The sequence below is a fragment of the Mchenga conophoros genome, linkage group LG16 (genome assembly GCF_057382185.1).
Source record: "Mchenga conophoros isolate Kocher_MC1m ecotype Shallow Benthic linkage group LG16, M_conophoros_male_GT1.1, whole genome shotgun sequence".
NCBI classification, from domain to species: Eukaryota; Metazoa; Chordata; class Actinopteri; order Cichliformes; family Cichlidae; genus Mchenga; species Mchenga conophoros.
Genome location: NC_140541.1, coordinates 25,059,446 through 25,074,759, shown reverse-complemented (window position 1 = coordinate 25,074,759; position 15,314 = coordinate 25,059,446). Strand labels below are relative to the sequence as shown.

The following is a 15,314-nucleotide window of genomic DNA, read 5'->3' as shown; positions in this document are numbered from 1 at the left end:
TAAGCTTCACAAATGCAGCATTTATTGCCACTCTACTGGATTGTGCCATATTTGATAGCAGTTGTTTTAATTTCATGTAACCCATGTGTAGGTCTTCCACCTATAAGAGTATAAAATCTAATTACTGCTTACTCATTTATTTTTCCTCAGCACGATTAGTAAAATAAGTGCTTGCTTGAATTCTTCAGATCCAGCATGAGGACAGCAAATGTGGCCTGAGACAGTTTCCACCTTGACAAACATTCATCAGACGAGTAAGGCCGTGTCAGACAAGATGCATAGATCAGAAAGGGTAAAACAGATGGAGTAACTGGGGTGAAGGGCATTTTAAATTAAGTTGATTCTATTTAACTGCGAGCGGAGCACAGGTGGGCAATCAGACAGCAGCGTATTGTCTCTGAACTGAGAAAGCAAGTCATTTTTAAGGCTCCAGGGGAGGTAGAATCCAGGTGAAGCAGGGGATGAGCATAACAGATGTTTTGGCAGAAGGAGGAAGGATGTAAAAAGCTGCATGGATCAAAATCTGACCCAGACAGGGCTCTCTTGGGAAGGCGGGAAGGCTTTTTTTTTTTCTTGGACTCTAGAGCATTTTTAAGGCATCCTTTTGGGTAAAATAATTCATATTTAGATGTTAAATCTAAATCTAATTTAAAAAATCAAAAGAGGGAAAAGCAGCTATTTCTTTGTTCCCTGTAACTGTACAACTCTTCATAGATATAGATAAAGCTTAAAAATATATATTCATCGGGATCAGTACCCTCTGTTGTATTTTAACATCATGTCATTATCACAGTATGAATCAAAGAGCTCTTTCTCCTGCTGTAATTTTAGCTTCTGAGATCTCAGTTACTTTGGCAGAGGGCGTGGTGGAGGATATGACAGAAAAGCAGATCTTAAGAAGAAAACTTTAATTACAGAATGAATTTATTCAAATGAACATGATACACAGCATTACGGACTTTCACCGCTGCCGACAAAGACACGCAAACAACTGTCACCAGAAAATAGAGAGCTGCATGTTGCATGCAGAGGCATACAACATTCATGTATTTTGCCCTTGCATTTTCGATGCAAGGAGGTATTTCTAAGCAGCAAATACAAAGACTTTGCCACTATTTTGACAAAGGATGCTGCTTTACAAACAGGGAAACTATACTGAAATGACAACAGTGCGTGATTAAATAGCCTACAGTACTTAATACAACAATAGGCTTAAAACGCACTATACCTCTAGAAGATGAATGAGTCTTTCTTGGCTTTAAAGGCCAGCAGAAATAAGGTAGACCCACCCCGTGAGTATCAGCCACCAGCAGAGTTCAGTTACCTCTTGCAAGGTGACCGCTCCTCTGAGTTCTTGTTTCTTTTTCTAAGTACCATTATGAAAACGGGGCCCGGTTTTGGCGGCTGATCATCACACTGTCTCCGATCTGTGGCCATCTGATCAGAGTGTGATCACTGTATATGTCTTTATCAGTCAGTAGGCTCCAACAATAACTGCTTCCGCTTCTTTTGACGGTCTTCTGTCCGTTACCAAAAAGTTAATCATCCCCTCTGACTTTATGAGGAGGTTGCAGCCTAAGAAAAATATGCCAAACACCACCGTGAGGGATAAAACGCACATGACAGCTATCTGGACCACCCTCATGATGAAGAGGCTCCTCTCATCCGGAGCGGCTGCCACAAAGCCATTATCAGTCACCACGGATGAAAAGTTGCAGCAAAAAACCTCCTCTGTCTTGTTGAATAGACCGCTCTCTGTTTGGTTGAAGCCGGTGTTATTCATGTCTACTTTCGCAAAACCAAACTTTCAGTGCGACAGATGCGGAAGGCGGAGAGAGAAAGACGCGCTGGGCACGATCCGGCAGAAATTGTCATGAAGTGAAAAGTGAAGATGAGGAGGCGGCGAGTTGAACAAGTTCCCCCAGATCAGACAGCGCTCTTCTTGAGTTTAACAAGCTGCTTTGGCATCGCATTACTGGGGATTTCATGTGGTGTGCTGCCAGTTTCAGAGCGGAATGAAGCCACCAGCCCCGCCGTTAAATAGCCAGACTGTCGCTGTTTTCCAGTGGCAGGAAGGCACAGCAAGAGCGCCACCATACGACCGGACCGCATGCGTGCTACTAATGTGCATGTATGTAGGACATTACGTACTGTCTGTTACGTATGTTTGGGTGTTTGCGGCCATCTGTGTGTTGGTGTGTGTATGCATGCATGGTTTACTGAGTTGGTGGTTCATTCAAAACCTTGACAGGTCTTTGCTGACCCCGTGTCAGAGAGAGGCCAGAGCAGCTTGCATCGTGTTCCTGCAGCCATACTGAAGACCAGAACTGTTCAATATACGAATGCAAAGTGAGCTTCATAAGCTTTACAAATGCGTGTTGCAGCTGAAACGGCACGTCTCAGTTTTTCTACATGAAGTAAATGATGTAGTAAATGTAGTAAGATGTAGTTAATACATGCGTAAAATTACAGAAAAAGTCCTGATGAATTTGTCTGTGAATTGAAAAGCAAACAAAAAACGAAAGAGAGAGAGAAATTTCTGTAGTTTTAATTGTTATTGTTGATCTGTTACTTAATTCCTTTTTATGAATGGCAACGATGATTATCAGATTACCCGGAAAAGCTGAAACCTATGAATATAAGTTAAAAGTCCAAAATATATTCCCTCCTACACATGATCTAAAGCCGCCCAGACTGGATGCTTAGCTGGCTGATTTAAGCTCCCCGTGATAATAATAAGAACACAAGTGTTACAGATGTTTGTAACAATGGCTTTGTTCATGACAGTGAACCAACATGCACAATATGAGGACCCTGAAATGGCTTGGAGGCAAATTTAATAATATGAATCAGTGTTTTTTCCACTGCCACATGCAAAAGGCCTGCTTATAGCACAGTGTTTTCCTATCTTGCCTTTAGGAGGTTTATGCCTCACACCTCACAGCTTTGGCCTGTCATAAACAATAAAAGGAATCCTTTCTGAATTTTTTTGAAATAAAGTTTTGAGTTCAAAACTCAGGTTATTTCCACTGAGTTTTACTTTACATTTCCCTCACAATTACCCAGCCAGTAGAGCTCACTCTAAAACTTGAAAAAAACTTTATACTATAAATCAGCTGTCGTAGAAAAACATACTCCCCAAAGCCATCTAGTTACTCAAAGTCTTAAAACTACTACTACTAATAATAATGATAATAGAAGTATTATTTTCAATTTTTTTTATTACTTTCTAACTCAAGGAGGGCGTGTAGTGACATCTAGTGGATAATTTGGGTCTGATCTGAAGCCAGTGTTCATCTGCATACACTGCAGATATGAACGGAAGTCAGATTTATTTCACAGAAAACAGATTGCAGTATTTATTGCAGCTTCTTTATTGTCGCTGAGGTAAATGAAATAGCAATAAAGGAGAGTTTGGAGTCTGTGGCTGCACATTGTTGACAGTACATCAGAGTTATTATGATTCCCTGAATGTTTATTAAATGCTTCGGTTAGATTTTATCTGGCTAATTGCCCAGGGGCAAAACCGAGTTTCTTATCAATAACAGTAGATGGCAGCATTGTTCAACACGATCCACCAAAAGTCTGCTTCAAAATAGCTGTGATGTACACAAGTGTCTGTGTCGTTTGGAAATTTTCAGTGAATTGACCTTTAGACCGGGTGTAATCTGCCTTAGAGTGCATTTTAACCAGCTTTCTCCTTGTCCCTACTGGAAACATAAACAGGAAAACGCTCTAACAGTTGCTTATAAGCTTTATAAAGGCGAAACTACAAAACCACACGAGGAATCAGGCTTAGTTCAGAATATTAGGACAAAGTTAAAACCGAGAATGTCAATAAAAGATCATTTCACAAAGAGCATAGGTATTTGGGCGTTTCTTTTGATTGCTTTTATAGCTGTATTTCTTGCTGCAGGTAACCTATGCTAAATGAAAAGTATGGGAAATAACTGTCATCAAGTTGACCTCCTAATATATGTCTGAGAAGATTCCGTGAAAACGAATTTAAAACAAAATAAAAATTCAAGTATCTAAAATCTAATTAAGCGTATTTCGATAAACGTATGTTAATATATGATTTAAAAAAACAAACACTATATTTGGTGGCATGCACGCGCCTACATTTACCAGACGCCCGTGAAGCCCTACTTCAAAGGGATTTCGTGAGCGACGTCGCTGTGAGCCAATCAGAGAGGAGACTCGGTATATATGCAGGTCGGTCTGAGCTGAGGTTAGATTGTGCTGACTATTATCTCAGCCTGTCCTCTTAGCGTTACAATATTCACTCGGAAAACAGGTGTGCGGAGAGAGGCGTCTGTTGCAGTGACCGCATATCCATTTAAACGCAAAAGGGGAAAAATAATGGAGACTCTTCATATCCACCGGTTTAGTGCGGCTCAGCCGGAGACTTATCACATTAAGGAGTCCACACGGGTACCATGAGAAGGTTTACTGGACGGACTGGATTTTGGACTACTCTGCGCTGAGATGGACTGCAACTTAGGTGTCTTTTTACGAGATGTTATGCGCTCGCGCGGTAAATTTGGCCCCGTTTTTTTAAACCAGTAATTAGCATTAGATTTGGGTATGTCGTCCACGTTCAACACGTTGCCCGGGAGCGAGTCAGGAACAGGTCAATGGTTCACTCCATCCATAATTTAGGTAAGCAAAGAGTGTCCCCGTTTTCTGTTGCGTGCACACCTTGCATAGCAAGACTAAAATTTGGCTCCTATGGTTACACATCACACCATTAAACCGTGATCTTAATGTGGTCGAGAGCTTGGTTATAGTTTAGATTTAATCTATATTACCATAAAATGAGTGGTTTTGGTTGGCTGCTCTTACAGTATTTGTCGTCTTGTTCATGTGACATCTAACAATTAATAAACCAGTCTTTGAAGCCAAGGCCTAATGTACCTGAACATGAGTGAAAGATTGACAGATTGAGGGTAATCAACACTTTTAAGACCACCACAGTGAGCTATATAGATGGAGTCTTTTCTTCCAGTAAGCCTATGATTTTCTGCTGCCACAATCTCTTGCATATGCATAGTGGGCAATCTAAGATCAGTGTATGTATTGTTATTTTTCAGTGCCACTGCGACTTCCAGTTTGTACCAATATGTTTAACCCAATTATTAATTGTTTGTATGCCAGTTTTTTTTCTTTTACCATACATAACAAATACAGTTTTCATTTAACACTTAAGAAAGTACTGCAGCTTTACATGATGCTTGTGACCTTTTAGATGCAGGTGCGTGATGGGAAAATATCAAAGTCAATTATTAGCTGGCCTGGTCTCTCTTACTCCTAAGAAAGCACCCAAACCTCAGTGGGTGCTTTGATGGTCAGCAGGGTTTGTACTGTAAATGTGGAGGAGAAAAAGATTCATGCAAAAATGTTATGTTTTTTTAATTTATTAAATTTTTAGTCTCCTGTTACTGTCACAGCTCCATTGTCAGATGCTGATGTGAGCCGTGTCCAATTATATTACTGTGAAACGCAGTTTGGCAGCTTAAGTATACAGCCTTTCATTTGCATACAGTAGAAGCACTCCTGTTGAATGGGCGAGGAATACATAATTTAACTTGTAGCACTGCACCAGACATTTCACAACAAAGAGTGTTGCTAACAACACAATTAAGTGTCACTTGAGAAGCAGTTAATAATGGCCAGTGGTTTACACTCCTATTGAAAAGATTGAAAGAAAAAAAAAATTGCTTCAAGTCGAGAATGTAGACATGTATTTTTAGAGCTGTGCACAGCAGACAGGAAATATTCATCTCTCCAGATGGTGGGACTAATTGAGTCAGACTTCTTCAGACCAGCAAACTCTTGGTGGTGTGGCTGGTGCAGTCATAGTCACCCAAATATGTTTGTAACACACATGCAGCAAAGCAGATGGTTAGAGATGCAAACAGACATCATAAAGGCAGAATCATCATTGATCTGTCTACAGTGTGAGTGGAGGTGATATGCTAGATGCAGACTTGTGTTTCGCTTTTAATGTCACAGTTTTGTTCATTACAATCATTAAGTGTAGACTGCATCCATCTACTTTATTGAGTAGTGTGCAGTTTCTGTCTGAGTGACTGAAATCATCCACTGCACTGTGATTTCAGTCTTGATGCAGCTGGGTAGAGGCTGCCTTGTTTTTGAATGAGATAAGAGTTAGCCTAAGGTAAGCGTGTCAGCCTCTGTGATGGACATTTAGACAGGGGGCACAGAGTTGGACTGAGAGATGCGTGTGTGTGTGTGTGTGTGTGTGTGTGTGTGTGTGTGGTGCAAAGTCTTTACCATGCTGCATGCGAAAGATAAGGAAATCTGTCCTTACTCCTCTGCAGGCGTTTTTCAGCTAGTTATGAAAGTAACTACTCAGGTAAGTTATATCTAAATGCATTGGCAATTAAATGCATAGTTATTTATGGAAACTATGTTTAATGTATTTTACATTTTGAGAATATCAAGAGGCTCGTGTGGCTTTAATACATGGGATGTACCACATCATCCTAGGCTGGAAACAATCTGTAGACCATCCAATCTTTTTGATCTGTTTTACTATCCAGAGTAATGTAAAAGCACTGTGGTGTATTTTGTTACAGATGTTCAAAAACCTCCTGACCATTTCTGTGCTTGGTTTGTGTATTTGAATGTAAGCGTTATTCATGACTGTAATATCATCCAGATTGTACTTTCGTAAGTCTTTCAGTTAACAAAAACCTATAATTTCAGTCAAGTATCCTTTTAGACAGAAAATTATGTTGTCTTTCATCAGAAATATTGTGAGGCGCACTTTCCATGCCAATGAGATATTTAACCTCTGCAAATTGCCTCTGGTATTTAAGCATCCCAGATGGTCTTAGCAGCACTACTGATGAAGTGGGTGAAGACTGTACAAGGGAAATGAGCATTCACTCATCCTCTCAAATGGAAGAATGCGAAGGGACTGTGGTCAGTCCAATGTGGGAGACTGGATTTGACCTTCATTCCTCAGTTTTTAATTTTTATTTATTTATTATTCTTGTAAAAGCAATAAAGAATGGAAATAGAAAATGAGAACCGTGTATGAAGAAAATATACTATGTGTAGTGCTATTTGTCTCATATGTTGCTCATCATTATTAGTTATAATTAGAAAATGTTTGCAGTAAAGTTAAACACCTGTAGAGAAGCAAAGATTGCTTGAGAATTGACCGTGATTTATAGAAGCACAGAGTTTGAGTAATAAGCTATTTGGCTATTATTTTACTCACCTTTTTTACTCTCTATGTGTTTATACACGTTTCTGCATTTAATCATTAGTTATTATTAATCTAGGCTCTCTTCCACCATATGTCTTTGCCCTGTCTTCCTCTCCTCACCCCCAACAGGTCGCCCCTGTCTGGTTGTCTGGTTCTGCCAGAGGTTTCTTCCTGTTAAAAGGGAGTTTTTCCTTCCCACTGTCGCAAAAGTGCTTGCTCACAGGGCGCTGTCTGATTGTTGGGTTTTCTGTTTTCTCTCTATTATTATAGGGTCTTTTCCCTGACAATATTAAGCTTCTTTCGGCAACTGTTGTTGTGATTTGGCGCTATATAATTTAAAGTGAATTAGACTCAGCTGAACCTAGAGTCATGATAAAAGGAAAGTATGCCCTAAGGTTTTACACTCTATGGTTTTACATAGCATGTAAATGTTACCAGGTCATAAAGTTAAGTAAATACGACATCAGATGACCTATAAAACATGACAAATTGCAGTACGCTGTGTTATTATTTATTTAACAGAAAATGAACTGAAGTGCAGATCGGTGTGTGAAAAGCTACATACCCACATGATTTAGTGGCTTATAGAACAACTTTTAGCAACAATAACTGTATTATTTGTTCACTTTCTCACATCACTGTGGAGGATTTCTGTCCCACTGTTTTTTCCAATGTTGCTTCAATTCATTTAGTTTTGCAGATATTTGTTCATGCACAGTTTTCTTAAGGTACAGCCTGTTTTCTTTTTCAGTCATTCTGTAGATTTGCTGCTGTGCTTGTGATGATTTTCCCGTTGCATGACCAAATTTTGGCTGAGCTTTAGCTGTCGGACAGATGGCCTCACATTTGACTCTAGAATATTTTGGCATACAGAGGAGTTTGTGGTTGACTCTATGACTGCAAAGTGCCCAGATCCTCTGACTGCAAAACAAACCCAAATCATCACCAATTTATCACCGTACTTGACAGCTGGCATGACATGTTTGTGCTGATTTGCTCTGTTTAGTTTTCACCAAACGTGGTTATGTGCAACCATCTCCACTTTGGTCTCATCTGTCCAAAGGAAATTGTTCCAGATTTTGCAAAGCTAGGCTGTGCTGACATGTTTTTGTTTTTTTGAGAGAAAAAGCCATTCATTCTTGTTCAGTCTTTTTCTAAACATATTGTCTTAAACTTAAACATTTAACTGAGTCTGAGATGTAGCTCATGGGTTTCCTGCATAACATGTGGACAGTGGAAAAAATAGTGATAAAAAACGTGGAGTGTTCACTCACAGCCACACACTTACATGCTGTTAGCATGAAAGCTCTTCACTGTAAGCGAAGACCCAAAGTTCACCAAAACAAAGCGTAGGGGACCACTACGAAAATGTTCCTATCAAAAAACCTGATCAGACACTGAAGTCACACTCATGTAGCTGAACAAGAAAAAATAATCCAACAAAGGAATTTGTTGCATTGAAGAAGAGTATATTTTTGTCTGTATATGCTGTCAGTTATACTTCACCGGAAGAAAATATGATTTGCAAAAATCAGTACAGGGAGGTCATGCTTAGAAAAAATGAAAAATTAAGTGTGATATACAGTTGAATACAAAACAGGCTACTGTCAAGCAAGATCATTTTTCATGGGGTGTAGCCTGGTGGTCCTCTCAGCTGTTGCACTGTGTCACATGCAAGTGCATCCTTACTGCTCCACAGAAACTAACAGCTGGTTTTGGCAGATCTCACCATATGTTTATTATGTCCTGACATGAAAACCATTGAACTGAAAGAGCAGTGTACTTTTACAGTGACTCCATATAGCAGAGTGGAGTCCCAACAATGCTGGGACAGGATCCCCTGGAACCCAGATGCTGGTGACGGTGGAGAAGAAGTAATGAAAAGTTAAATGAAGATCTTTTAGTTAGGTGGAGGCAGGGAGGAGGCAGGTCGCACGAATGAGACTCTGAAAGGCAGAATGATAGACGAGCGCTGAGATCAGAAGGACATGAAAAAGTGGGTCACTAGCTTGTAGAAAGTGGGAAAATGAATGGGCTAAAGTGATGAAGACAGACTCGAGTGTTTTAAGAATGGACTAGCAGGTCAAACACACAGATGAGTAAATAGAGAGCTTACTTCTTAAACTTATGCATGAACTTCATTGTTGTTTTGCCACAAACTGAACCACTACTAGTAAAAAAAGAAATCGCAGCTTGTATAAGACCCCCTGGATATTTTTAAACATTTCTACATGACTCAAAGCAAAAAGTAGATCAATTACAAAATAAATTACAAAAGGAAATATTTGAGCTTCATAATGGTCCTCCTCCTAAAACAGTGAAGAAGCAGTGTCATTACTAGATTATAGCTGATCAATCAATATCTTAGAAAGATCATAGAAATTTTACTTAAGTTTAGCAGGTCATACTCATACTAATGTTTTTGCAGGTCTTTTAAGTAGCTACTGGAAACCTCTGACAGAGGATGCTAACAGAGCAATGGAACTGATAAAGTGAAGCCTGAGAAAGGTTAAAAGAGGTTAATATTGATCTACTTTAATGTAGTTCCTCCTTTGCATTTTATGTCATTTTATTGTAAGGATTGATATCAGTTGGATTCATAGCAGGAATACTTAAACTATTATGATGTCATTTCACATTAAATTTAGTATTCTGTCCTCTTTTTTTTTTTTTTTTTTTTTTTTTTTTTTCTTTTTTTTTCTTCTCCCATCTCCTGAAGGATGATGCCCCGCGGTCAAACCTGCTTGGTTTCGTCCCTGTTACTTCACCCTGTCATTGGACTTCAGATGTTTCACTGGCAGCCTGAGCGCTCCTAAGTGCTCGCTATCAACTTGCCTGGCTGTCATCCTAGAGAGGTGATGCGACGGTTTGTCTACTGCAAGGTGGTGTTGACCACCTCTTTAGTGTGGGTGCTGGTGGATGTGTTCTTGCTGTTGTACTTCAGCGAGTGTAACAAATGTGATGATAGGAAGGACCGCTCGCTGCTCCCTGCTCTTCGAGGTAAGTTGATGTTGCAGAATTTCCCTGTTATTTTGTATCAAACATGCATGAGAATGTAAGCTGGAGACAATAATACCTTCTAAAATTTCACTTGAGTGTAAAATATTCATCATCTGTGACAAATCCTATTAAAACAGTGTTCACTGAGGGGAAAGCTTTGCCTGAAAGAGCAGAAAAACACATAAAACATATGAAACAGTTAATAGTTGATGGTAATGTAAGAAAAGGTAGGAATTCTGGTTTTATAACTACAAAAACATTAATACATTTATAGGAATTAGACATTTCTGATGTAGTGTCTTTTTTGCTCAATGGACTATGAAACAAAACTGATGAAATTGAGTTTTTTGTTGTTGTTGTAAAACTGTGCTTTTCTGTATAAAGGTGTGCTGCTCAAATCACTTTAACACACTTCCTCTTGGAGAGTTAATTTCCTCACATGTCCTCAAGTAAGCAGGTTTCTAAGAAGCTTAGTAATCTGCTTTTAAGGTTAGAATGATGCTGAGCTCCAAGTTACTGTCTCATTACCATACAAAAGTCAGCAGTTACATTGGATGTTATTTTGCATTTAAGATCGCAGGATTTTCTGTGTATATGAACTATATCTTAGGATTGCTGTCAAACACTGGATTTTGCAATGTCTCTGCAGGTGTTTCAAGTTTTATCTTGTTTAGTGTACCCCTGTTTTATTTTGTTTTTTCAGCTGTCAAATGAAAATATAATTTTTAGTCTAGCACAAATTCACTGCTATATTTTGGGTTTAAAATAGTTCTTTGCTTGGATTCACATTAGTGAAAACAAGTCTTGCATGAAAAATTTGCTTTGTCAGTACTGCAAACCTGCTGAAAACACAATAAAGCACGTGTTAGTATGTTAAGTAGACAAAACAAGCTCTGAGGCTGAATAATGAAGCCCTTGGGGTTCCACGAATGACTGCTCGAGGCCGATTAAGTATTCCCTATAGAATATGATTTAAAAATGCTTAACTTCAGACAGAAAATTCATATCTCTTGCAGTTTAATATAAAAATAAGTTTTGTATATGTCTCCATAACAAATTTCTTCTTTCTAAAAAATATCTACAAGGCAGTTTTAGGTCATCAGGAGTATGGCTGCTTTGGTACACCAGTGCAACAGCTTGATAAACAAAATGTGTAATCAATGACACCAATCAAGTGGTAGCAACTCAGTGCATTTAGACATGGTCAAGATGACCCACTGAAGTGGATCATCAGAATGGGAGCAAAAAGGTGAACTAAGTGACTTTGAATTTGGTGGTGTTGTTGGTGGCAGATGGGGAGATTTCATAAACTTGGCTTTACAGAAAATGGTCCAAAAAAGAGAAAATCTCCAATGAGCTGCAGTTGTCTTTGTGAAAATACCTTGTTGATGTGAGAGGTCAGAGGAAAATGGCCACACTGGTTTAGGCTGGTAGAATCAGGGTGCGTTATTACATGTCAAACCATGAAGCAGAAGACCACACCGGGTGCCACTCTTGTCAAGTCAGCCTCAGTTGCCTGTTTTCCTATAATTCGCATGGTCTCACTTGATTGATCTCCATTCTGCATTGTTGCTGATCATATCTATTCCTTTATGTGCTCATCTTCAGATGGCATTTTCCAGCAGGACAATGCACCTTGTTACAAAGCTCGGATCATCTCAAGCTGTGAATGGTCTTCATTGTCACCAGATCTCAATACTATAGAGCAACGTTGGGATGTGGTGGAACTGAAAATTCTCTTCTTGGATGTGCAACAACTGTGTGATGTTGTCATATCAATATAGACCAAAATCTTCCTGGAATCTTTGTTACATCTATGCCAAGAATAATTAAGCCAGTTCTGTGTACTTACATTTCACAGATGGTACATTAATTATAATTGGCTGGAATCTTTCTATGAACAAAGCCCCTTACCTGTCATGTACCACCAGAGAGAGTTACAGTTAAAGTACATATCAGAGACGTGTAGAAGCACTCTGTGTGATGTGTGTTCATGGTCTTCTGTGGTTATGTGTTCAAGAGGAGCTTCTCTGATCTTTAATGAAATGGCAGCTGTGCCAGGCAGGAAGCAGAGCAGAGCAGGAGAGGGAAGAAGAGGAGGTAATGTCTGGATGAAAAAGAATGGATTGAGCCTAAGGAGGAGACTCCAACTGTGTAACACTACACAGATCTTTTTCTACGTAAACGAGAATGAAAACAACAGGGGAACCTTAGGAGCCATGTGATGATGACTGCACAAAATCTGCACGCTCACGTGTGTGTTGGTCTCAGCTGTGGCTTCTTCTCTTACCTGGCATTGCCTAAATAGCATGTTGGCTACTGTTCTGATATTCCACTTTTACATCTTTCTCTCTTCCAGAACCTTTCTTTCTGATTTAGCTACCACAGCATTACAGAAGGTTGGAAATATTCTAGAAAACCAAGCAATTTAATTAGATTGCTAATTGCACTGGTCTGTTGAAGTGTTTCTTTAGGCCTCTAGGTTCTCTCTTTTGTTAAAATCCTGGGTTCAGACTGTTTCAACACTTATCCATGCGTACACTGACTCGGGCTCAGAACGTCATTAGGAAGTTGGGCCCTAATCAACTGATAAGGACTTGGAAACCAGGTCAAGAAGTGTCATTAGGGAGTGTCAGTTTATGATAATTCAGAGACTGATAAATTATCAGGCCCTTCAAATGTTATGGGCTCCTTTAAGAAAGTGACCGATGATGTGAAGTGAAGCTAATTGGTGCCTACAGAGTAGGGGAAGACTATTAAAAGATGTCCCTTCCAGCTTGCATTTTCCACTAGGACAAGCTTTATGACCATTGAAGGCTTTGGAAAAAAAATCACAATGCCAACACAAAGCTCACAACAAAGATGCACGGATGTGTTTAGTGCACATGGTTCGTAGCTAACAATCAAAACATGACAACTCTTACCTGTATAGTTTAAGTTGGATCTTGAGAATTTACACATAATTACACATTTAACTCTCATTTTAGCACCTTTCGCTGCCCTTTTAACCCTATTTTCACATTAGCATATCTAATACTTTGTCAGCCGCTATAAATTAGGCAGTACAAATTAGCTTTCAGATAACACAAACCTGTACTGTACAGCTTCCAGCTTTTAGTCATTGCACTGCTGCTTGGCCGCCATCCATCTATCAAGCAATATTGCACAGTCTCAGCTTTGCAGCTGGCAATTTCACTACAATTTCTTTAGAAACCCAAACTACTATTGATGGTTTGCTTGGTGCTCTCTCTCTTTCAGCAGGACGTTTATCCACACACAAAGAATGATGGATTGGAGTATGGCTGGAGCAGGCTGAGAATGTTTTGATGCTCAGTCATGCAGCTCGAGAGCTGTGTCCATCAGATGTCAGCTGGTGTCCAAATGAAGAGTGTCAGCAGCATTATAAAGAAAACCCAGGATCAGTTTAGGTTATAATCCGACCGATCCCAGTCCGTCTCCACAAAGGGGTCTTAGGAAATCCTCTTAGCAGGAGGCCATGCAGCTAATGTGAACTATGTGTCCCCCTTTCATGGAAATCACAGCCTCTGTTCTAAGAGATTATTAGAGAGAAAGAGAGTGAGAGAGAGCAGAGCCATAAATCAATGGGTGGTTACTTACCTTCGGTGAAAGAAGCTTGCGCTGTGCAGCACCAGTAGCAATTCTGATATTTTCCAGGCCTTTCATAGCAAAAACTGTAGCAATTGTTTTGCTGTCATGCTGCTTTTTTTTCACCTATTAATACATCGGCCTAAATCTCTGAATTCAAAACCTCCTAATAGATTAAATTTTTAAATTAAATATAGCTGGCAAAGTGTACAGTGCTTAATACCCTGTCAGCCTAAGCCAGAACCACCAGGAGAGGGCTTAAGCGGAGTGGATGCACTGTCGCTGTGTTAAAGGTTTTTCTCTGCTGAGCATGCACTGATGTTTGAAGAAACACATTTTTCCTTGCTTTTAATAGCACAGGCTTTTAGAGGCTTTCACTTTTTTTTGTATATACAGTATTATAATAATGTAATAAATGTGAACATGATGTACTGTTCATATGTGAACACCAGCTGCCAGTACATTTATTTCTGTTATCAAACGCACATGCACATTGATCTGGAAAATTAGGTTTTCATGCTCTGGGTGCTATATGAGTTTAGAAAATTTACAAAGTGGACAGAAATAGAACACGCACGCTTTTCTGCACTCTCCTTGTTCCACAAGGTCCATTTTTTATGCAGTAGGATTTGTTTTATGATGCAGTTTGATGTTAATTTTTTTGCCTCATTGGTGAGAAAAAATATGTTTTCTTATCAAATATTTTTCTGTGGTGTCCTTGTTACGTTACAGCAGTGATATCACGGAGCCACGAGGGTCCAGGTGAGATGGGCAAAGCGGTAAACATCCCTAAGGATGACCAGGAGAAAATGAAGGAGCTCTTTAAGATTAACCAGTTCAATCTGATGGCCAGTGATATGATTGCACTCAACAGGAGTCTGCCAGATGTGAGGCTGGATGGGTGCGTAGGCTCGTGTGTCCTCACTAACAGCAGATCTTTGATATCCATCACATTTCATGGCACATAATGTTTTTACCGTCATTGCTAAGAGGCTTGTTTTGTTTTTGGTTTTTTTTTGTCAGATTTTTACTAACATATAATTAACTCAGAGTTACTGAGAAAGCAACAGAGAATAATAGAACAAGACTGACTCACTCTACTCAAAGCAAACAGCCTGGTAAGAATACAGAGGTGACTTCCATGGTCGACACCATATCTGGCATTTTATTCTTGGAGGAATTTTTATAGTGATAAGCCGCTACACAAAAACCAGAGCCAAGTATGTGACGCACTTACAGTTTTGAGCAAGAGCTGAACGAAGCTGTACGGAGACTATTTGAGTGCGAAGGAGACTGCAGAGAGAGCTTAATGATATCTGAAAGTGAAATCAAGAAATTATGCTATCAAATTGATTGAAAGATGCTTATCTAGTCTCATAAGGACTGCAGAAACTAAGGAAATGTAAGAAAAGTTTTATGATAATTTAAATAGAATTTAAACAGTTGGGTCCATTACATGTTATTAGTA

At 39.4% G+C, this 15,314-nt stretch overlaps 2 protein-coding genes across 5 annotated transcripts in view; one reads left to right on the top strand and one right to left on the bottom strand.

The window, feature by feature from the left end:
* Positions 1–911: 911 nt before the first annotated feature.
* rprma (reprimo, TP53 dependent G2 arrest mediator candidate a) lies at positions 912–2,038 on the bottom strand. The gene has a single exon (XM_085249242.1). It carries the CDS (start codon positions 1,781–1,783, stop codon positions 1,475–1,477), a length of 309 nt encoding a protein of 102 aa, XP_085105368.1. The 5' UTR covers positions 1,784–2,038; the 3' UTR covers positions 912–1,474.
* A 2,207-nt stretch (positions 2,039–4,245) lies between these two features.
* The window catches only part of galnt13 (polypeptide N-acetylgalactosaminyltransferase 13), a 36,803-nt gene continuing 25,734 nt past the window's right edge, over positions 4,246–15,314 (top strand). For 3 of the 4 annotated variants that reach the window (XM_085248850.1, XM_085248849.1, XM_085248847.1), the window contains exons 1-3: positions 4,246–4,662; positions 9,960–10,240; positions 14,579–14,747. In XM_085248850.1, coding sequence (XP_085104976.1) covers positions 10,099–10,240; positions 14,579–14,747 — 311 coding nt within the window. In that variant the 5' untranslated portion in view covers positions 4,246–4,662; positions 9,960–10,098. The remainder of the gene's footprint in view (positions 4,663–9,959; positions 10,241–14,578; positions 14,748–15,314) is intronic. The other variant, XM_085248848.1, reaches the window with a different exon arrangement.